The sequence below is a fragment of the Filicampus tigris genome, chromosome 13 (genome assembly GCF_054856515.1).
Source record: "Filicampus tigris isolate MCC_2025a chromosome 13, RoL_Ftig_1.0, whole genome shotgun sequence".
Taxonomy (NCBI): Eukaryota; Metazoa; Chordata; class Actinopteri; order Syngnathiformes; family Syngnathidae; genus Filicampus; species Filicampus tigris.
The window spans coordinates 14754351-14777207 of NC_141229.1; the positions used below are offsets into that span (position 1 = coordinate 14754351).

At 39.4% G+C, this 22857-nt stretch overlaps 2 protein-coding genes across 11 annotated transcripts in view; both read right to left on the minus strand.

Annotated features, from left to right (window-relative positions):
* Window positions 1–5549, minus strand: part of pxdn (peroxidasin) — a 52169-nt gene extending 46620 nt beyond the window's left edge. For both annotated transcript variants that reach the window (XM_086050382.1, XM_086050381.1), the window contains exon 1: window positions 5263–5549. In XM_086050382.1, coding sequence (XP_085906508.1) covers window positions 5263–5450 — 188 coding nt within the window. In that variant the 5' untranslated portion in view covers window positions 5451–5549. The remainder of the gene's footprint in view (window positions 1–5262) is intronic.
* A 5820-nt stretch (window positions 5550–11369) lies between these two features.
* The window catches only part of myt1lb (myelin transcription factor 1-like, b), a 131332-nt gene continuing 119844 nt past the window's right edge, over window positions 11370–22857 (minus strand). For 6 of the 9 annotated variants that reach the window (XM_086049249.1, XM_086049247.1, XM_086049252.1 and 3 more), the window contains 8 exons: window positions 22556–22618; window positions 22362–22445; window positions 19499–19720; window positions 17355–17449; window positions 16808–16911; window positions 16574–16717; window positions 15039–15101; window positions 11370–13975 (listed from right to left, as the gene is read on the minus strand). In XM_086049249.1, the coding sequence (XP_085905375.1) occupies window positions 13838–13975; window positions 15039–15101; window positions 16574–16717; window positions 16808–16911; window positions 17355–17449; window positions 19499–19720; window positions 22362–22445; window positions 22556–22618 (913 nt within the window). In that variant the 3' untranslated portion in view covers window positions 11370–13837. The remainder of the gene's footprint in view (window positions 13976–15038; window positions 15102–16573; window positions 16718–16807; window positions 16912–17354; window positions 17450–19498; window positions 19721–22361; window positions 22446–22555; window positions 22619–22857) is intronic. The other 3 variants (XM_086049255.1, XM_086049253.1, XM_086049250.1) reach the window with 2 other exon arrangements.

Sequence of the window (22857 nt, forward strand, 5' to 3'; positions counted from 1 at the left end):
AATTTTATCACTTCTGTCGACTGAAAATGACATCACAGATGCCCTGAGGGCTCAAATCAACGCCAATCAGTTTCAGAAAACAGTTGAGCTGTGCTTGGTCGTGACCTGAGAGCCCTGAGCAACTGTGATGTCATTTTCAGTTGACAGAAGTGACAAAATGGCCACCCACAGAGATGGCTAAAAACAGGTGGATTAATTATTGTTCCCCAAACATATTTATCAGAATGCCTTATTTCAACTAGTGGGCTTGGATAGAGGATATTCTTGAAAAAAATATTGTTTGGGTTGCCTTCCCTTTAATAAAGTATTTGCATAAGAAAATCAATCCTCTTACTCATGTTAAGGGCATTAAAATTCAAGAAATAATAAGACAGAAAAATCTAGATTTTTTTATGTGGGTTACATATCGATTTATGGCTTTATGTATCAATATTGGGCTATGAAAAGGAAAATAGATTTTTTTTAAACCCAGCTCTTCTTAAAATGTGCATCTACCCATTTTGAATTACTCGAAAGTTAGGCTTCAGTAGTCCTTGAAATGTGCCTGCGCTGCTTTACTTCAAAACGTTTGCCAGGCTTTTTTTTTTTTTTTTTTTTTTTTTTTGAGTTGCAGGCATCAAAATACAATTTGTACTGAAATGTAGGCCTGGTGTGTTTGTGCTAGTTTATTTGATATGGAAGTTTTTAGTGTTTTTTCTTTGAAAATATTAAATGTATTAAAGAGATTAGATGCGTTTAAAAATCACTTTGTATTTCTTTGATTTTGGGGAACACAGCAGTCCACAAAAAAATTGATATTGTTATTTTAAAAAATATCTTCCCAAATTTTTTTTTAAATACTAAGAACTAAGACTGCGATTAGGTGAATCCGCGGGTACTGAACAGCGAATATGTGGGAGTCCACTGCACATTTCAAACTAGAATCAAAACGGTGACCTTTGTTCTGAGGGGTTCTCCTTGTGGGATACAATTAACTAGTGTAATACAATGATGCGCTATGAGGCCAATACAAATCCCTCCAAAAATATTAATTCACAATTTGATCATTGCAACTGGTAATGCAAAGTAATCCACAACTCAATTGGAAGGTAATTTCACCAGCAGCCCAGTACTGGAACAAACATTAAAACATCCAATATAACATTGGAAGATATCACTTCTCCAAATCCTTGAGAAACTATACAGATGTGTCATTATTGTGAAGGAATATAATTTACTATCATGCCTAGATTCCCAAGAGAAAACAGCTGAAAAAAACACATGGCTGCCTGAAAAAATACTGGGGGGAAAACATCAGCATTTTGTTCCAAATGTCATGTAGAAAAGTGCTTGGCAAAAAGCCTGAGTGTGATCGTGCCAGGATTTTTCTTTTGTTACAAGAACATATTAACACAAGATTCAAGATATTTATGATTCAAGGACGGTTCATTTTAGGCTAATTTAGTAATTGGACTAAATGTTCAATTCAGATTTTTGGGTAAAATCTGATTTTTTGGTCCAAGTGTTCACATTACATTATAAATGCGACCTCGGTGTGTCTGGTGTGGAAACATATGTGTCCCCCACATATGCAGAAGAAGAGACAACGTCACTCACGACGTAATGTTTACGGAAGTAAATGTGGTCCAGCGTGTCGGGCATTTCTACAGTGGAGTGATTCGGTAGGATGTAGAAGTACAGTATTTGGGAGAAATGATGAAGCGGTGCCTGCGGTGTGGACCTAGTCGTAAAATGGAACAAATCGTTTCAGTGGCATTACAATTCGATTCGATATAGGTATAGCTGAGTTTGAGGGGGAATGATGCGATGAGTTTCTCGTCATTTTACAATAATAATGACTTTGCCAGTAGGTTACTGTAAAAGTGGCAGTTCCTTCAAGGATATACCTCTCCAATAAGAGATCATTACTGGACTTTCCAGATTATAAATCGCTACTTTTTTCCCCACGCTTTGAACCCTGCAGCTTTTAATGTGTTGCGGCTTATTTATGAATTTTAACTGTGACGAGCTTCAAGAGACCAATAGATTTACCTATAGTCTCGTCAGATCTGCTCAATGAAACTACCAAACACGTCACAGTGGACCAATGAAACTGTCGAGGTCCGCCCTCCGATTGGATATTCATCAGACATTTGTGGTTGGAGAGCGCACGCTAGAGGGAGGGTGTAATAGTACTTGAAAGGAGAGCGCTTGTCCACGTACATTCATACATTATTTGCATTGAATGAACCCCGGTAGATGTATTTGGAGAGGCAACAGACTTTTTGGGTTTATTTTCCCTGCAGAGGGTCATCAGTGTGTGGAATATCAGTCAGCCAGGTGTTCATGTCCTGACCTGACGATACACGGGAGGAGAGACGGCGAGTGGCTATGACTTCAAAGCTTGCAAGCATGAAAGCATGCAGGAAATGACAGCGTGCACTTGTGTTGTATCAACCCTGCAACAAATTTAGACATCCTGCTCGAACACCTAAACAATACTCTTCTTGCTGTGGCAAAGGATGGGAGGGGGTGGGGTGGGGTGTGGGGTGTGTCTGGTCTGTTCGGGGCTGGGCTGGACCAAGGGTTCACTGCAAGGCTGTCATGGGGCGACTCCAGATGTTAAAGGACAAGGCCATTTTCTGCATGGTGGCTGCTTTGGTTCAAGCTGACTAACATGCCTCTTTGTCCTCCTGTTTTCTGGCAGAGTGGAACTATTAATAGGTCAGTGCATTGACAACTAGATCACAGTGCCAATTCCGCACAAAGGCGGCAATGTATTTGAGGAGTTGGCTTGATTGGCGGCTGTATTGCCTCCAGTGTGAAAAGGGGAGCCATTCAGCTGGGACTAAAGTACACTCAGTCAGAAAGGGGTTCAGCAGGAGTCAATTTACGCAAATGTACGTTGAGATACTACTGAAGTTTAATTTCAAGCTTTGTACTTTTCCAGGGTTAAAGGAAAAAGTCCAGGTAAGTTGCCTAGTAAGGAGGACATGAGTACACAAGCATTTCTTTTGTGGGTACCATTAAAGTTATGTGTCATTAGCAGTAGATATTGTCAGAAAAAGCAATTCTGTATGAACCCTTTCTCTTAGTCAACGTCATGTACTAGCAGTACTTGACCTTTCCTGGGTCTAAAAGGGTTCAGGTACATTCCCAAGCTGATATTATCTATACTAATTGACCCTGTAGGAGTACTTTCCAGATATTCAATGTAAGTATTTTCCATTTAGGGCCAAAAAGGTACACGATTGTGTGACCATCGAAGGCAAATCATGTGCGCCGACTTCATGCTTTTTGCTAAAATAACCCAAATTTTATACCGCAAGTATTTTTTGTTTCCAATCCCCCCTTTTAGAGTAAATTGAAAAATAGTTTAACTTTACCAATCCGCGGCCGAGTGGTTGGGAACCTCTGGTTTAAGTGCTTGAAACAACAACTAAACAACAATTAAACAATGTCACACGTAGATGGATCGATGTTGTACTCACCAACCTTCTTGAAACTTATTCAGTTACTGGACTGGTCATTTTTTTCCAAAGTAAATCAGTGATTGGTCTGGTCATTGTTTTCGAAAGTAAAATCATTATCAGATTATGGCTGGACCATTAATTTAATATCAATATGTATCGCCATTGACACGTGGTCGATATTAGAGATAGACCGATTATCGGTTGGGCCGATTATCGGGGCCGATATTTGGCATATTGGCGATTATCGGCAACTGCCTTTTTTATTAATTTGGTGGCCGATATGCGATCAATTAAAAACTCTGTTATTTTGGCTCTCATAGCCGCAGCGCACGTCTCCCAGCCCTACTTTCAGTCATATCGCCCAGCCCTATATCTGATGTTTGCAAATGACTTGGTTTAAACACAAACGATAATCAATCTGCTTTCATGAAGGAATTGCAGATGTATAGCCTTTTATGTAAAATTCGGTGATCAGTTGTAATGGCATAATTTGACGATCGATCAATGATGTCAAATTAAGAAATTACAGCAAACACAATTGTGTTCACTCCAGGGACTGTTCTGCCATCGTTAATAATCCAAGGTTTCTCAGTATGCACAGTCGGATTTTTTTTCCATTTCCCCACAAATATTTTAAAATAATTTTAGGGGTTTTTGGCGGGGTGTCGGGTCCCCCACCGTTTTCCGTGTATTGAATGATGATTACAAGTGTTTTGGGGACAATATTTAGGGTTTAATTATCATTTTTCCCCCAATGCATTTCAATGGATGTCAATTACACGCACATGTTAGCTATTCATGGACAATCACTTGTGAATAGTGGGGTTCCACTGTACAGTAAACAAGTTGTTTCAGTCGACTGGAAAGAATGGCCCATCTTCTGATAAATTCTGTCATCGTTATTGTTGTTGTTTTTTTTAAACTAGCTGATCGGTGATGGCTCCAAAACCATGATCGAGTAAAGCCTAGTTCATCTACACAGTTGTTTGACTTTCGGCTGAGTGTTTCCTAAATAATACCAGTTAGGCTTATGATGATGTAAAACTGATCATATTTTCTCCTTTTTAAAAGTGTCAAAAGGAGTTCCTTGGAGGTTTTACACACCAGTGACAAGCCACTGTTACCCTGAAGTTTCAATACTGGACATTGTATTTTTATTTGTAAGAGTACACAGAATACTGTGGACGCCCAGTAGACAATTGTATTGTATTGTATTGTGTTAACAAATGTTTCACTATTACAGTATTCCTTCCCTCAAGCATAGAGTACAATAGAAGCAACAGCAAAAACAAAAATGCACAACATAACGAGAAAGCCAATTGCTCCCCATAATATCTCGATAACGCAGGGGTCAGGAGTGTCCTCAAACCAGGGAATTCACAACTTTCAAATTCAAGCAGCCAACAGAAGCGTGACTCTTGCCGCTGGAACCCCCACTGACTGACTTTCACACTCCACATTGTTCATGCAGCGCCCCTTCACCAGCTGTGTGACCCCCAAAACCATGACCATTAACCCCTGCAGGCAACAGCTAAGCTCACCAGCAGGTGTTGTTGAAAACTTCCTGGGACATATTGTCAAAGATACCACCACTTTCAAAAGAATTCGTCATTTTGTGCGCAAAGCAACTAGTGGGCGAAAAAGTTGGTTTCGACACTGCAACTTAAACGCAAAAGACCCAGGGGAACAATAAAGCGTACCACTATGCTTCAAATGTTGTGGGGTGGGGAAATGGTTCCGTTAGCATGCACAATCTCTGCTCTCTCGTTGCCGTTTGAGTGAAGGGAAAGGAAAATCGGGTGCGACTTACAGAATGGTGGTCTGCGGAGAGACAGCCGGTACTGTTTCCAAATTCAGATGCATACATCGCACAGTGGTTCGGAAACATAAACACCGACTCGGACAAGACATAACCGGCTGGGGTCTGCTAGCGAGCAAAAGCCAAGCCGCGGCGAGTAGGAGACGCGGAGAGAGGAGCTGGGCAGCCCGCAGCGCCATTGCTAGCTGTGAGCCGAGCCGAGCAGCACCGAGCACAGCACAGACAGTCGCAGCCGCCTCCGACGACGCTCACGCGCACACGCGGGCACGCGCGGGAAGAGACAGACAAGCAGCTTTGCAGTTTGTTTGCGGACGATCGAGCTACACTAATTAGTAAAGTACTTCAAAAATACCTCCAAAAATACTTAGTTCTCCAAGTACCGCCATGACGGACAACATTAGCCTAAATGTTTAAAAACAAACGATTCTTAACAATTTGATAGAAACGTATTGTACTTAAAGTTAAATCAAACTGAATTGTAATTTAAAAAATGTTATGGGGAAAAAATGACTGTGGAAAAAATGTACTGTACGTGTAACGGGGTAAAGAAAGTACTTTACTAAGGTTCATACATTCATTGCTCAGAAAGTAACCACACGTCAGAGAACCACTCGAGCACAGGACTCTCAAACTCAAGGCACAGGGGCCAGATCCGGCCTGCCACATCATATTATGTGGCCCACGAAAGCAAAATATGTGCATCGACTTGTTGCTTGCTAAAACACCAAAATTGTGAATTGTGTGCACTTTTTAATGTTTGGATTGCAAGCATTTGCTGACTTGATTTCACATTATTCCAATGGGAGCCTCAAATTAATACCCCCCTCAGTAATTTGTGTATCCCCATATTAAGCACCTCCAGCATTTTATATGATCCATCCATTATCTATACCCCTTATCCTCACAAGGGTCGCGGGGCATGCTAGAGCCTATCCCAGCTGTCTTCGGGCAGTAGGCGGGGGACACCCCGAATTGGTCGCCAGCCAATCGCAGGGCACACAGAGACAAACACCCGCACTCACAATCACACCTAGGGGCAATTTAGAGTGTCCAATCAACTTACCATGCATGTTTTTGGAATGTGGGAGGAAACCGGAGGACCCGGAGAAAACCCACGCAGGCACGGGGAGAACATGCAAACTCCACACAGGGAGGCAGGAGCCGGGATCGAACCGACAACCTCTGAACTGTGAGGCGGACGTGCTAACCAGTCGACGATATTCTAAAATATATTTCTAAATTATTTTCACAGCCCCGTTTTACATTTTATGTATCAGTCAAGCGGCAAGCCCTCCTTTAGCCTCGGGAGGGAAAAAAATCCCTGGGCCGTCCCTGGCCTAGCCTGTATGTCTGTATGTCTAAAATGTTATGTGAGGGAAACTGCTTGGTAGTCAGATTCAATACCGGCTGTATTTACATTTGAAAACGAATTTAATCCAAAAATAGTGATAGTGGAAATTTAGACTTGGTAAACGTGATCATTGAGGGAGTGGCTAATTAGTTCTGCTTACTCAATTAGTCGAGTCCAGAGCTCAAAGCACAAACATGGCGAAGCAGCATTTGGCTGTTATGCAGCATGAAAATGGAATAAGCTGCCAAGTGAAGTCAGCCTGAAGTGTAAATGGAAAGCTATGTTAAAAACTATCCTTTTTTTCTCCCCGCCCCCATACTTATGATTAAGGTCTTTCAAAGCATATTTAAAAAATATTTTCCAAAAATGTGTTCTTGCACTGCTCGTTGTTTTAGTGATTTTTTTTTTAATGATAGTAACCTGCATTACATTCTTTTACCATACCTTGACTTTCAGTTTTTAGTTTCTAGATGCTTTTAGATGTTGTACTTGAAATCATGTGAAGCACAATGAGTTACCATGTGTATGAAATGCGCTATACTGTATCAATAAAGATGCCTTGCCTTGCCTAATTCAGGAGATAGCAATACAGTACATGAAATTCCATAACCTTGGTCAAGGTAGATGTATTGTAACCTAAAGGCCAGCATACTAACATCATTTAAAAATAAGCTTAGGCTCAACTGAGTTGTTCTTTTGGTGACTGATGCTGTTTGACATACTGTATAGGTTATGGTAGATGGTCTATTTCTTTGTTATCTAATCTTTTTTTCCGGTAATCTAACTAAGAAGGCTATGATAGCCTGAGCATGAACTGTCTTTTAATTGGTTTAAGGACACACAGATACACTTTTTAAATGAAGAAATGAAAAAGGCGCTGTATTCTACTCAGCTAAGCAGTCACTCAAACTAAACTTGTTGTGTCGATGAAATCACATCTGGCAGGTATATTTTATTGTTAAAGTTTCTCATCACCCATCTCATCATTGCTACAGTAGCCCCTTGGAAATGTCCTTCCTGGCACCTATTGTTTCCAAACAATATGAATTGGCCTTTTGAGTTAAAAATGTCATATGTCAGTCACGCCCACTCTGCTGTTTGAACGGCAAGCAATGAGCCCTGAACAGAAAGTCATACAGCCATAAAATGACACACTCTGCCCTACAAATATCATAAGACACATTTATTGCTGCTCTATCTTAAATATAAAATGCATCTTGAGAAAGGAGGGCAGCACACTGAGCGAATAGTGAGCACATCTGCCACACAGTTCTGAGTTTCGGCATTCAAATTGCATCTTCAGCCTTCTTGTATGACGTTTGCATGTGCTTGCCGGGGTTGTCGCCAGGTACTCTGGCTTCTTCCCACAAAAAACAAAACAAAAAATAAAACATTAGAAGTTTGAACTTTGTCGATAGGTGTGAGCGGGGTCAATGTGGCACTGATCTGATTTTTTATTTGGCGCCCCCTACTCCATCAAAGATTTACATACACTTACAAGACAAGTTGAATTTGTAACATTGCCTTTAGTAAAATAACATCACACAATTAAAAAAACGTTTTTTTTGCATTCCATGACTGTTAACTTTCATTAAAATCATGTGAGTGACTTGCTGTTGCGAGTCGCGACGTATAGCATCAACCAAAAGGAGCAACAAATTGTTTTTCCCTGTGCACTGGATAGTTTTGGTAATTTGGACATGTTCACAAGGTTCTCTGAGGTCAATATATTTGGAGTATATTCAGTAAAATCCATCCTCCATCCGCCCCGGGCTGCTGATTGGTTGTTCGCAAAGATTAACGACATGCGCGTGGCTGAGCTCAAATAAATTGAGAAAAGAACGAATCACTTGACGAAGTGATTCATTCACTCATGTTCACTGAAAAGATTAATTCTTTTTCAAGAAATCGTTCGCAAACGACCCAACACTACTCTCCAAGTCCAACGAACTCGAAACTAAAAATGTGTCATACTAGTTATTGTTTCAGTCAGAAATAATGCGACGAACAAGTTAATTAAAACAACAATGAGAGATGTACAGTAGGTCTACTGGTTGTTCTCACCTCTACTGTATCTGGGCAGTACTAGACCAATTTCTATCAGCTATATGCAACACCAAATAATGGCTATAGGCTCACATGGCTTATTAACTCATTCAGTCCCAATGACATATTTATGTCTTTTCACAAAGGGTCTGAAAATGTCTGGTACTGATTAATATTTAAACTCAGCATAAACTAGGAATCTTTCACAATCTTTTGTCAGTCTTAATGTTGCACCTTAAATTTCCCAATGTTTCTCTTGTCTAAAATTTAAAGATGGCGGTGTAAAATTAGGCCAGTGCATAATTGGAGCCAACAAATTAGCAATGTCTTGTGTGCAATGCATGCCTGGCCATACAGTACAGTACAAAGACATAGTTTACATCGCTGTTTCAAGTGTAAAACCATTGTGTCTCACATACTGACAGTAATCAAATGGTTTGTTTTCCATCCTGTTTTTAAACATGTTCTGGAGACACAACAGTGCTCTGATCTCAATGAAGTACAGGAAACATCTGTGTACTGTAAGTACTCTTCTGATTGTGTTCATTGCACCACAGATTCAATAAACATGTTTATAGGCCTTTGTTACTCTTTGTTTGAGTCACAAGCATGTCACTGTACAAAACAAAGGCTTTCTATTCAGATAAACTGAGGTTTGAATACTGTACTGTAATCCAATGTTTGTAAACAATTAGGCTATTTTTCACAACTTTAATTACTGATGTAATGTTCAAATACATTGAAGTTTTTTTTTTTTTGCATGGGATACTAAGTGCATCAGTGCTACCAGCGCAGCACTGACAGCATGACTTGGGTGGCGAACTAGCTGTCACTCCATTGACACCTTATAAGTTCAAACTCTCATTCTTTGACCAAGTACAGTATCTTGATTAAGGAATGGCTGGTTGTGATGGGCAGCATGTTGCACACTGGTGGTTAGTGTGTCGCCTCACAGTTCTGAGGTTCAGGGTTTGAAAGTGGAATTTGCATGTTTATGTGCTTATGTATGTTTTCACTAAGTATCTCTGCTTCCTCCCATATACCGAAAACATGCTCATAAGCTGAATTAAAAACTCTCAAATTCCCATTGTTGTGAATGTGAGTGTGTGCGTTTGTTTGCACTTGAGGTTGTGATTGCTGGCAAGCAGTCCGCCCAGTGTTCACCCAAACTCAGCTGCATGGGTCACCCACAAACCTATGAAGTCAAATGGTACAGAAAATAGATGGATGGTTGGTAACTTGTGACTGAGTGTATTTTTGAAAATATTTATGCTACTACTCGGCAGGAAGCATCCACTAATTAAAAATGACTTACAGAATTTGCACATGTCTGATATTTATTTTATTTTTATTTGTTTGATTCATCAACTACAACATTTAAATCATAGGGTTCTATATGTTCATTTATTGAGGCAGATTTTATCCCTACAGTTTCTATAGCATCATTTTACTACACTGAATAATTACATAGTCCGTAGTGTGTCAAATGTGCATCACCATACTTTTTATGTTAAACAGAACTTATGAGTGAAAGAAGAATGTGGGGTCCCCCTAATGTGCTCCCAATTTAAAGCCGAAACGTGCTTTTCAAGAACTACTTTCCAAACAACTACAAACACGACGGTGTTTCGGGAGGTTGAAAGCAACTCACGTATTTAACTCACGTTACAACAAAGACCGCCAGGTGCACATGAAGGGGCACTCCTGTGTTGCAATGTTTGCATTGTGTGACATCTGCTGGCAAATTGATGAACTGCACTGTATTGTGATATCTGTAATTTTGACCCATATTTGTCTCCTATAAATGACATAGGCTTGGACTTCTACACTACCACAGATTATGTAAATTACTGTCAAACACAAAGAGGTATGTTGTTACATGGCACGGCATGGCTCAGTGGTAGAGTGGTCATTTCCCAACCCAGAGCTTGTGGGTTTGATCCCCGGCCATTGTGACCGTGTCGAAGTATCCTTGAGCAAGATACGGAATCCCCAGTTGCTCCTGATGCTGCGTCATCAGTAAAAAAATGAGGTACAGTGAGAAGTGCTTTGAGTACCAAATACAGAAAATTGCTATACATATGACAGCCCATTTTACCATTAACAACCTACCCCAGTAGCAGGGTGAGTTGTAACACTACTTGGAGATGGATACAAGGATTGAATTATTATGCTTAAAAAAGATCCATAGTAATAAATGTATGGAAGCACTTAATAAAGAAGAAAGCAGAAACTTGTAAGAATACAAGAATAATAACATAATTAATAAAGGTATAAATTAAATACAATGAAAATAAATACAACAAAAAATAAATATATACAACAACAATAAAATAAAGAATAAGAAAGTATAAACTCGTGTGTATTGTGTGTGTTTTGCAGCCTGAAACAGGTTTATGTGAAAAAGCATTCGAACAAGATGCCTATAGGTGCCATAATGAACTGCTCTAACCTACCAGGAAGCCATGGCATCATTTGAACGCCATCGCTTTTCTGTCCAGAATGGACTAGGAATGAAAACACATGTTTAATTCTCTGAGTAAATAAAAACAAAAAACAAACGTTGCTTAAAAAGCATTCTTATTGTATTTGGTGCTGTGCAAGAAGCAACGAATTAAATTTTGGCAGTAATTAACAATAAGTACGCTTTCAATTAGACTTCAAGGAACAATATGACAAGAAAAACAAAAAGAACACAATGTAATTTACAGGCCTCTGGCAACACATTTTTCTTTATTCGAGTAAGATGTGTCCACATCCAGCATGACAAAATTGTACAAAGTTCACAATTTATAAATGAAATATCACTGCAACTTGTGATCTCACACATTTATAGCAAAATTAAAATGTCAACAAATCCATGCTGTGTCGTACAAAAATAAATCAAACTTCAGTTCCACAGAGAGCACAATAGTTTATACAAAATCCAGTCTTTCTTCATGGTCACTGAAACCCATCTCAAAATTAAATGGTGCAAATAAAGTAATAAAATCTGATGATCAGCAAACTTTTTTTTTTTTTTATGAAAAGTCATCATTCTAAATATGTTGCAACCTTTTTGTTGTGTTCCTTATAGATAGTCACAGATAACTCTTCAGATTTATTATTTGTGTACCAACGTCAGATGAGCAGTTTGTGCTTTAATAATCCCTTTTTCCATTTTGACTGATAATGACAATTAATCCAAAAAACTCGCACTAGCAATTACTCTACTGAAGCATCACTATATTGGCAAAAAGCTGCAGACACAATGCCATGGAAAAAGGCAAATGCAGTTATGGATGATGCGCAGGAAAGAGTCCTGGAAGTGGACGGCAAAGTTCATTTGATGAGGTTCAGCGCCATTCGCTTTGGACAAGGCAAATTTTGATGAGCGCTAACAGCTTGAATGACAGAATGCAGAGGTACATACAGTCACGCTGGGTGTGCGATGCTGGATTGTATCACCCTCTCAAAAGGTCTTGTTTCACCAGGCCTTTGTTGTCTCTGCTTTTTTTTCTTTCTTTTTTTTTTTTTTAAACCTTGAATTGATTGATTACTTTAATTCCTTTGTACAGTGATTAGATATAAAGTGCTGCTGGGGGATAACTTCATCTTCCTAAAACATAGCAAAAATGAACATTGATCATGTTTTTACAATAGCCTACAGTACAACTGCTATGGTTATAGTCATCCTCTTCCCTGTTCTTCCTTTTTCAGTGGTACTTAATCCACACAGTGGCTCCAAGCTGTTAGTTGCTCCAATCGTGTGCCAAAGAGGTCACCTGGAAAATTGCACGTCGCCATATGTAAGGATAATATCTTCAAGGACAAGTGCAAATAGTCGACTGGCACATACGTGGGGACAGTGACCCTGTAAGTCCTGCTGTCTATAAATACTCTTTACAAAACCCTCCTTTTCGTCTCTCGGGTACTGCTTTTAGTTCTGTAAGAACATCAGAACATGGAAACGAAGGTGTCCCTGTGCAAAATATTACAGAAAAAAAGTGGAACGAACGTTTCACTTTGAGAACTCAACAATCAGATTCCTCCTACATTATTTTAAAAAACTTTTTGTATTAAAAGATTTGTATAAAAAATCAGTATTTTACATAGCTATATTAAAAAGATTAGTGTTGCCCCGCTTTGTTTATAAACAAGAAATTGCATATACCCTATATTTTGTTCCTTTGCAGATTGTATCTCATAACTATAATAAACAAATTATTTACTTTTTATATTGCTGAAGTATTTATTTGATTCTAGCAACACAATTTGGATTTAATAGGAGGATGTGAATGATATCTCTAAGTCATTGTTTTAACAGTTGGAATTGAGATTATATAGTGAGATGCATGTGACCGCACATGCACTGCACAGATCTGTTCCCCTGGGAACTAATTTGGTCTCCTAAACATTGGGATTTCCACCATCGGGTTTCCGTGTAATGATGTTTACAATATAACTGCTCATACATACATTCATACATACATCCGGTCAGTTTCCCCCTCCAGATTCATTTACAGCACCAATTACACCCCCAACCCCCACTTCAGCTACACATTTTTTTTTTAGAATAAAAGAAAACACAACATTTTTTTCAAGCATTGTCAAAAATAATTTGCAAGCCAGCTCTTGCCCTTGAACACTCCACAAGCAAGACATAGAAAAAAAAAACAAAAGAAAAAATGTAAAACAACTCGTTGAGGCGAAAATTTATTTGTTTTATCTTCATGTTGTTTTTGTCCTTTTAGATCACTGTCCAGCTCAGCTTTTGTTTTGTCATCTAAAATGCTCTGTGGTCAAGCAATAAAAAGAACTCAAGTTCCGTTAGTATCAGCTTACTGTTCAGTAGTATACACTAAAATGTGCATATGTGAGCAGCTAGAAACATTACATGACACTGTCAGCTCATATGAAAACGTACAAAATGTCCTCAAAAACTAGTTTGCTGTTTATGCTTTTGTGTTCTTCCTCGAAGCAAGACCCCCCCGAAAAGAAAAGAAATTGTCTTATGTCTCTTGCTAAGCATAATACCTTTCTTTTTCATAAAGTATTCCGAATATTTAACACTGTACATTATATGTGACTGCTCTTCACCACCGAGATGGAACCTTCACCGCTCTTGAGGATTCGGAGACACGGCCCACATCTTGCAAGGGTGAACATGAGGTTGCCTTTTGCAAATGGTTACACTTGGATCCCTTGGACCGCCTGCTTGATGTTGTCCAACAAGGCTTTGTTTTCTGGGTTGTGGTACTGGTCTTGGGTTGTGTACATGTCCGTTAAGGAAGTGACATAGGCATCAAAGTTTTGTTCAATGGGCTCCTGGAGGTCCAAAAACACAACATGAAGCTATTAGAGGAACTGATTCATATAATCTCTAGCAGGCGTCTATAACAGGTTGGATAATGGTGAGTGCAGTGACTTGTTTACGGCTGTTGAACTGTCATTAGTTTGACTAGTGATGTTTAAACTTTTTTTCGTCTGTTGGAGGATCCCCTCCTCCGCTCTAAGCAACCCCTGTGCAGTTGCATGGTAAATAACAGCAAGCAAGACACACGGCAGTACCCGATGGTTATGACCGGTGTTCTGCCAAACTGTCCTACTCCTTCGAAACTTCGTAATGAAAGCTGATTTTACAGCCTGTTCTGTCAAAATGTCCTACCCTTTGTGAAACTTTCTACCGATGGCAAATTTGACAGCCAAAATACCACAGTACGCTTTCAGCTTGTTTTGTTTGGATGCAGACTGGTAGGTTCAAATTTAAAAAATCCCTTAAGAAAATACTTAGACCGAGGCGCAAGCAGATTGGATGTTCTGCCGTGGTATAGATACACTGCTTGATGAATGTGGTCAACAGATCAACACTATGCTCAAAAGCTACTACAAGAAAAAACACAATGCTTAAAAGCTATGACGTATTTTTGAGGCAATGAAAAAGTCAAATGAGACTCAATAAAAGTGAAAATAGTAAGTACTCATCACTTTTAATCTAAGGTAAGATAGGTCGGACAAAAAGTTACAAAATGCCCACGAAAACACGTATCGGCATCGTACGCATGCGTGCGCAAGCACACTAGACATTGGTAGGACGTCTCGACGGGTAGGAAGGAATTTCAGAACACCGGTCTGAACCTAGCATCCATCCATCCATCATCTATATAGTAGCACTAAATTGATCAAATAAACATAGAGCACAATTTGAATAAACTATTTAACATACAATTCTTTACAAAAACAATGTGCCTTTTAACCCGATTTGTCTGAATAATAATAATAAAAAAAAAAATAGACCCGTTTCTTGATGTTGCGCCTAACGGTCATTAAAATGTCGTACTTATTTATTTTTACAGTTTATGAGTGTAAATATTGAACTATAAAGACTTACTTGCTGGTGGAGCTGTAAGCAACTGTTACTCCGAAGAAGAGGTTCTTTGTGTGCCATCGGTTTCTGTGGAAATAAGGAACATTGGGCTCTTACATGGGTTTATATGAATAAAATAAGAGTTACATACTGATGTTTAACTATATGTATTTCCTTAGTATTTACTCCATTTGTAATAGTAAAGATGCATCTATATACTATAATATGCAAATCTTAGCTTCAAAAACAGTATATATGATCATTTATTTCATCTTCAATGACCAAAAATAAAATAAAAAAACATTAATTTTGGCAGTTCGACCACTTTGTTAACAGCTGTCAAACTTATAACTGGGTTCATCCCTCTCTGAAGGCACAGACAGTCGCGGTTGTGGAGACTTTCTGATAACCTAATGGAGCTGCGTTGAATGTTTCATGACTGACCTCTCCGGAAAAAAAAACAAAAAACTTCCTACGACTACAAAATGCAACGCCCTGCGGTGAGCAATTGCACGTATATATACTAAATGCAAAATGTCTCCAATAGTAGCTGCCGGGATGACACCTGAGCCATCCCATTGGACGAATAAAAAAAAAATAATTGCAATAACTTTAAGTGGGAATGTGTGTGTTATACTTTTTGAAACTTTGTAACTCTTCCTTTCTTTATGTGGTAATTGGTCTACTGCAGTTGGTCGGTCACATTTTGCTCCTATAATCTACATAGTTGCAAAAGTGTTGGTTCACCTACCAAGGGTAGGAGTGACAGTTGCCTTGCTATTCTTCTGTCTTATTTATAAACTTGACAACCCCCCTCAGCTCCGTTAAAATTTTGAGATTATTCAGAAAGTCATTATGGAGATGCAAGACTAAGTACTGTCAAAAAGAGCTCCTGCTCTAAGTAGTGACGGTGCCCCAGTGTCATATTTTTTTTTCTAAACTTACAATTTGGAATTTTCTTTTACCTTGTGAGACTATCTTTGTTGACTATCACCTATTTTGTCTATTTTCACCTGAGATTATTAGCCGTGTTATGCAGTTGGGTTACTCTGAATGTATTAGAAAATGTAATTGTTTTTCTTTTTTTGCACTAATTGAATGTCCAAATTGAAGACATTCACCATCTTGCACTTATGCTGAGGTATATTTATATAGCTGAAAATATGTTACTAAAAGGAAGCCTGAACTTGTATTCTGTGTCTTGTGTTAGGGGAATTTTACTTTTCAGATTACATCATAGTACATATTATAAAATTAATTTGAAAGTATATTTGGGAAATTCTAAACGAAATCATACAGTAAAGTTAACATTACAATTAAATAATCAAAAAGAAACAATATTCATGTTGTTAAAACATGACTTTGTGTGCAATTTTCAAGTTGTTGAAACGTCCATAACTTTTATGTAAAGAGAACAGACTCTTTTTTTTTTTTTTTTGCAGTGTACACACACAACAGCATTAATGTGAATATATACTTCTTAACATGAACACAATCAAGCCTCTCTGCAATGACTATTAACTGCAACTGTCTGGCTCGCTGCTCCTTGGGGCCCTTACCATATGGGGGAGCTGGGCATTAGCTAAACTGTTAACCAGTGACTGGCTGAGGTTGGCCAGCTCATGCAGGAGAGAGTCATTTTGCTGTTCAATCACCTTGTTTTCCTCCTCCATGGACTTCAAGTTGGACTCCATTGTGGTGATCTGAAGACAGAAGAGGCCACAAGGCTTACAGAGATGTCTTGATGATTCAGCCAGTCATGTGGGATAAACATGAACGCTTAAATGTGTTACCTGAGTTCTGAGTTTGATCACGTCTGCTTCCACTTGTGAATTTGAGTCATTTAATTCTTTGATTTCTTCATCCAGACGTTTGAGCTCATCTTCGTGATCCAACCCTGCAGAGCAGCAAGTCACACGTTAGCGCAAGGCCCCACAACGGGCTAAAAAATTACAGCAGACTTCATATTTGATAGGGATCGTTAAAATGACACATTAAAACTCTGCGGCAATGAATTATGAAGGGCATTATGAGACACAATCTTCACCGCGATGAAATATTTGACATGGATCATTTTAGTCAATTAATGGAAGAAAGAATCTCAGACAACTTTGGATTATGATCTTCTCTCGTCATTTATGAGCATCTAAAATTCAGCAAAGGCTAATGTTAAGTGTCAGCACGATATGTAGCTCAGTCCATCAATGTTGGATTTATGAGCAGCCTACTTCTGGATTGGTGTCACTCCTGTCTGTCATTATTTACAATTTGCCCTTAAACAAGCATAGTCAACACAGTTGGAGAGTCCCTATTGTGAATGTAAGTCATGGTTACCGGTACCATTGCTGCTGCGCTGCTGCTTGATTGTAAGCATGTCCACTCCAGAGAGCCTGGCTTTCCTCATAGCAGAGGTGGCACGCGGACAGCCTGACAGACTGGAAAAGCAACGACAAAGAAAATGTTTTATTTGATACATATTCTGCAACAACAGTCACACGTGCACCTCTGTAAAGACAACAACCCCTGAGGTTATACGCTTCTGAAGTTGCCACATTTTTAGATGCAAAAAATAGGTATCGCAGTTTTTATCGAGTTGCAACTCATCCAAGTAAAATGCTGTTAGCCAAGGGTGTCAAACTGATTTTTGTCGCGGGACACATCGTAATTATGGTCTCCTTTCCTGTGAACTGTGGATCCAATTAAATGTAAGATCGCCTCATTACATGATGAATAATTTATTTGACGATTGGCAATTTTGGTATTTTTAGCAAGAAACATAAAGTCGGTACACACCGTTTGCTTTCGCGGGCCACGTTTGGCTCTCAGGCCTTGAATTTGACACCAGTTCTGGAAGCAGTTTTATGAATCACCAAGTAGGCTTGACTTGATTTTGTTGGATTTGGCCTCTTGGTTCAGTAGTTGTGGATGTAATGTCTATTTAATCTAATCCTAGCCGGTGGACATTTTCCAGGAATTCCATCTTCTTCTTCTGATCCAAATAATATATTGAGGATTGAGTAAAAGATGTCGTAATGTCTCATTTTGGTTAACGAAATGAAGAGACATTTTAACACACACTGCTTTTTATTTGTCAACAATATGGCATTATAGATGTAGTCGCGTGACCAGCATGTTCGTTGCGTCTCGTCTCGTCTCCCTCACGTGATTAAAGTGTCATTGCCAAAGAAACTTTGTCCTAATTTTCGTTGACGAAAGCAACATTATGTGTTTGGCATTTTCTTGAAAGGTTTGGTGTGGGGGAAGTACCTCGTTTCTACTTTGGCTACTTTCACCTAAAAAGATTTGGGAAAAACCCACTTCTCAACCTTTCAAAACTTAGATCCAATACAAAATGTGAGATCCGTCCATCCATTGTCTGTTGAGCTCGTCCTTATTTTAGTCAGGGGTAAAGTGGAGCTCACTCACATCACTCCAGAGCTGGGCAGTCCGTCCCTGGGCCGGACCGGTCCATTTTTGTGGCGTAACGGGGCTGGGGCCGACAATTTTTATGAATATGGCCGGGGGGTCACGGCCGGACGGGCAAAAAAGGGTCAAGTGCCCAGTTCTGAATGAACCTAACTTGCATGTTTTGGGAATGTGGAAGGAAGCCACAGTACACAGAGAAAACCCACACAAGCACAGGGAAAACATGCAAACTACACACAAGAAGGCGGAGTCGTTATTCAAACCAAGCAGGCCCATCTTCCATGTGAACTGGATGCCATTTAGGTAGCCATCATTTCTTAAGGCAACACTGTGTCATGTCAGTTTTTGTTGATTATGGCGGCGCCATGTGGACAAAAGTGGTAGTGTTTTGACAAAAGTCAACCACATTTCCCATGCGTGCCAGTGCGTAGTGTCGTGAAATCCTGAGCTCTCGCTGGCCTACGAGTTGGACTGAATTACATTTCTATTTACGGTGGCTGTGCGAAAGCTGAATGGCGATGAAGTAATGAATCTAATTTTGTTCAAACAATACTTGTTTTTTTGTTTGTTTTGGGGCTTCTGCCATGACACCAATAATAGCGCGTAGACGTTCGAATCGAGTTCCGTCCTTATAGTAAAAGTGACTACGCCGTAAAGCAATTCAGGACATTTTTTTTTTTGTGTGCCAGGGTTCATCCCATCCTTCTCAAAGTTGCTTAGTGCCAGTAAAAATGATACAGACCACCGTAGGGCATGACAAAAGTCCCATTCAGTTACTAGTAAGTCAATGTTTCATCAAAAGAGTTGTGAAAAAAAATTAAGGTCGAATTCTTGCCCAGTGCTGCTTTAACACTATGTTAGGAATGTTCATGTCTGCAGTGTTATAAGGCAGCCTTGCCTAATCATAGAAGGTGGTCTATTTCTTAGTTACCTTATTTAGTTAAAATTAGGGTTGTACATTAACAATATAGGGTTGTTGATACAACTTCCGATTTAATTCAACAGAGGGGTCTAAAACGATTATACTCATGCAATAAATAAACTAAGTTAATTAGTACCTTCGGTGTGTCAGGAAACTGCCGCTGACGTGACCCGAGCCGTCGCAGCCCGGTGTAGGACAGGACATTCCCTCCGTCTTGCCAGACTTCCATGTGAACTGGATGCCATTTAGGTAGCCATCTTTTTGTCTCTTGGCAGCTATGGGACATCCTGATGCACTTCTGTGGGATGCATACTTTCCTGTCACATGACCCTGACCATCACAACCAGGAACAGGACACCTGCCGGGTCAAGAGTCAAACATGCACAGAGGACATATGCTAATAGTTGTATTGATCTGCATGGTTCCATCACATTTGTATTGACTACAGTAGATCTTTAGGGTCATTTGTTTGCACATGATGATGATGCAGCTGTATTACGACACACAGTATGACTAGCTATAGCATTTATTACTCTGTTGTCCTCTTGTGAATCAAACAGCACACTGTACACACTTTTACATTTTGAGACAATCCAATGATTTCAGTAACTCTCAACTCCTTGCGGCACTCCTTTTGACCTGCTGCTCGTGAGCAAACTGCCCAGGTGTCCCAGGGTTGAAGGGTGTCTTTTTCAGACTGCACGTTTCACCTCCTTACAGGTTGTCAATGGGATGGAGATCAGGGACTGCTTAGCAATATAGATTGATATTTTGTTCTTAACATTCTTGCGTTTTTATTTGAGCTATTTTGACCTGCTGGCGACACTAATCTTTTTGACAACTGACAACATATTGCTTCAGGATGACTTGGTATGCTTGATGCCAGTACAGATGAGATAACCTGTGCTGGATGGAGCAAAGCAGCCTCAGAAGATAATTATTGGTCTGAGATGAACTGGATGATGTTACAGATATTCTTCTATTGCCTTTGCTGTAAACTGAAGCATATTACAGAATTAAGAACTCTACTTCCTTGTTTGAGCCAAGGCATATTTTAGCTTTATGTACAGGATTTTACAAAAATTTAAGCACAACACCAACCAAAAATGTCACAAAAAGTAAACACAGGTCTAATACAATCAACATAATCTCTTCACAGTTTGCTCACAAAATGACTTATTCATTGTGAAATCCGGGCATGTTTAGTTGAACACAAAACTATCATTTTGTTGCATGAATGGCAACGTGGAACTGATTAATGGATGGATCATTTGCCTGCCACTAATTTTCGCTGGAATAGATACAGTAGTGAAGGAATAATAATAATATACATTGATCTACAGCAACAACAATAAGCACAGGCTAGATGATTCATTAAATCATTATGACACACTAAAATATTATGAAGTCTTTATACGTGTTGTTTTAATTGAAGAAATTGTTTTTTTTTTTGGTCAACAGGGGAATTAAAGCAATGTAAGTTTGGTGGTACTTTTTTGTCCCCCTTGTTTGATGTGTTCTCGGGGACCTCTCCCATGACAATATTCAGACTTTCATTTAAATACTACAAGGATACCCTTTTGAACAGGAATGTTATTAATGTGCATTTTGGTGATTAACCCTTTACTGTGACACTCAAACAAGTGCTTTAATGTCTTGAAACATATCTAATATCTACCTGTCTGTTACAATCTCTGAAGTATTCAAAGCCAGGAAAGCTTTCTTGTGCAAAAACAGAAAGAGACTAATTATGCAACGTGTTCATCGGGGACATTTGCCTCACACAAAGTAGCTGATGTTTGATGTCATATATAAAAGACTACAAAAACAATGGAAACAGATTTCTTTGCCTAGATCATTGTCATTTCATTTGCACTATTGCACTGTGTACTCAATCCGAGCCCCACAACTACACTACACTTTCCACAGAGCCAATTTGAATAGCTCTTGACCCTCATTAGGGTCGCGGGTGCGCTCAGGCGTCTTCTATCTTTGTGCTAGGGTTCACTCTGTTGGTCGCCAGCCAATAGCGGGGCACTACAGTACAAACACATGACCATCCCTTTCATCTCATCTCACATGCATGTTGTTGGAATGAGGAAGGAAGCCAAAGTACCTGGGGAAAACCTACACAAGCACAAGGAGAACATGAAAACTCCATACAGGAAGGCTGGAGCTGGAATTCAAACTCCAAACCTCTGAAATGTGAGATAGACGTGCTAACCACTAGGTCACTGTGCTGCCACCTTTTGATATAATGATCTTCAATATATGATGGCACCCCTATACAGTACATACCATATTTCAATGCTAGCCACTGATTCTAGCAATCACACACCCTCATCATCATCACCCTCCAACAAACATTTAGTTTAAGAAAGGCCCAAGTGTGTTGTTGGTGTTCTGCACCACAAGAGAAATCAATTTGGCTGCAGAAGTGAGGCCCGCAGAAGCCCACTGAGGGATTTAGGTTACGTCCAATCAATTTCTGCCTGCCTCTATACTTGCCAATCATTCCCTTCTCTCCTGGTGGTTCTGCAGGAGCGCACCAAACACTGCACGATCTTCACCTCGCCGAACGGCAACATCCTCAAGTCTTACCGGCAACTCTGTCTCATCATGGTAGGTAAAGTTGTCATTGTAAACATCCATGCACATGCAATGTGGTGGTTTAATGTAACATTTATTTTTATTCACTGTGCTGCATTTCAGGACCTTCACTTTTTGAGATTTTTTTTTATAGGGCCATAACTGATTGGGGTGTTTCATCGTAGTCAGGTTTTATTTCATTATGGCTTTAGTTTTTTGAAATTCAGTTAGCTTTAATTCGTTTTTTGAGAGGGATTGTTTTTTTCTCAAATGCTTCATTTTGGTTTTATATTTATGTATGATGTGGATATGTACTGTCTATATATATATATATATATATATATATATATATATACATACACACACAAACACACACGTACACGTTTTTGTCATGGTCATATTTGTGCTACCTGATAGGCTCTTGGTCTTCCTTGTTCTCTTTGCTGTGGATGATCTTTATCCCACTTTTCCTGGCCCGCGGACACCCTGAGAGGCTGCAGATAAATTGTTGCAAATGGTAAAATGACACTGTAAGTATAAGTAAGACACCTTTTGGAAGAATACAGTCAACTGATCTATTTGTGGTGAAGTCAGTGTTGTGTACCTTCTGTGTGAGGCGTAGTTGCCAGTGATATGTCCCGAACCGTCGCACCCTGGTGTCGGGCACCTGGGGCAGAAAACACAAAAAGGGCTAGCATCATCTCAATATAAAAAAAAACAGGATGGACCCATTTGCATTAACCATTACACTAGTTACAACATTTACTTGTTAATACGGTTAAAAAAAACATTAAAGCAATTTCAAAAAAGGTCAAGAAAATGTTTTGATGAATGTCCTATACAACGCTTTAATTATACAGGTATTTACAATGTAATAATGAAAACATATGTACTATCATTACATTC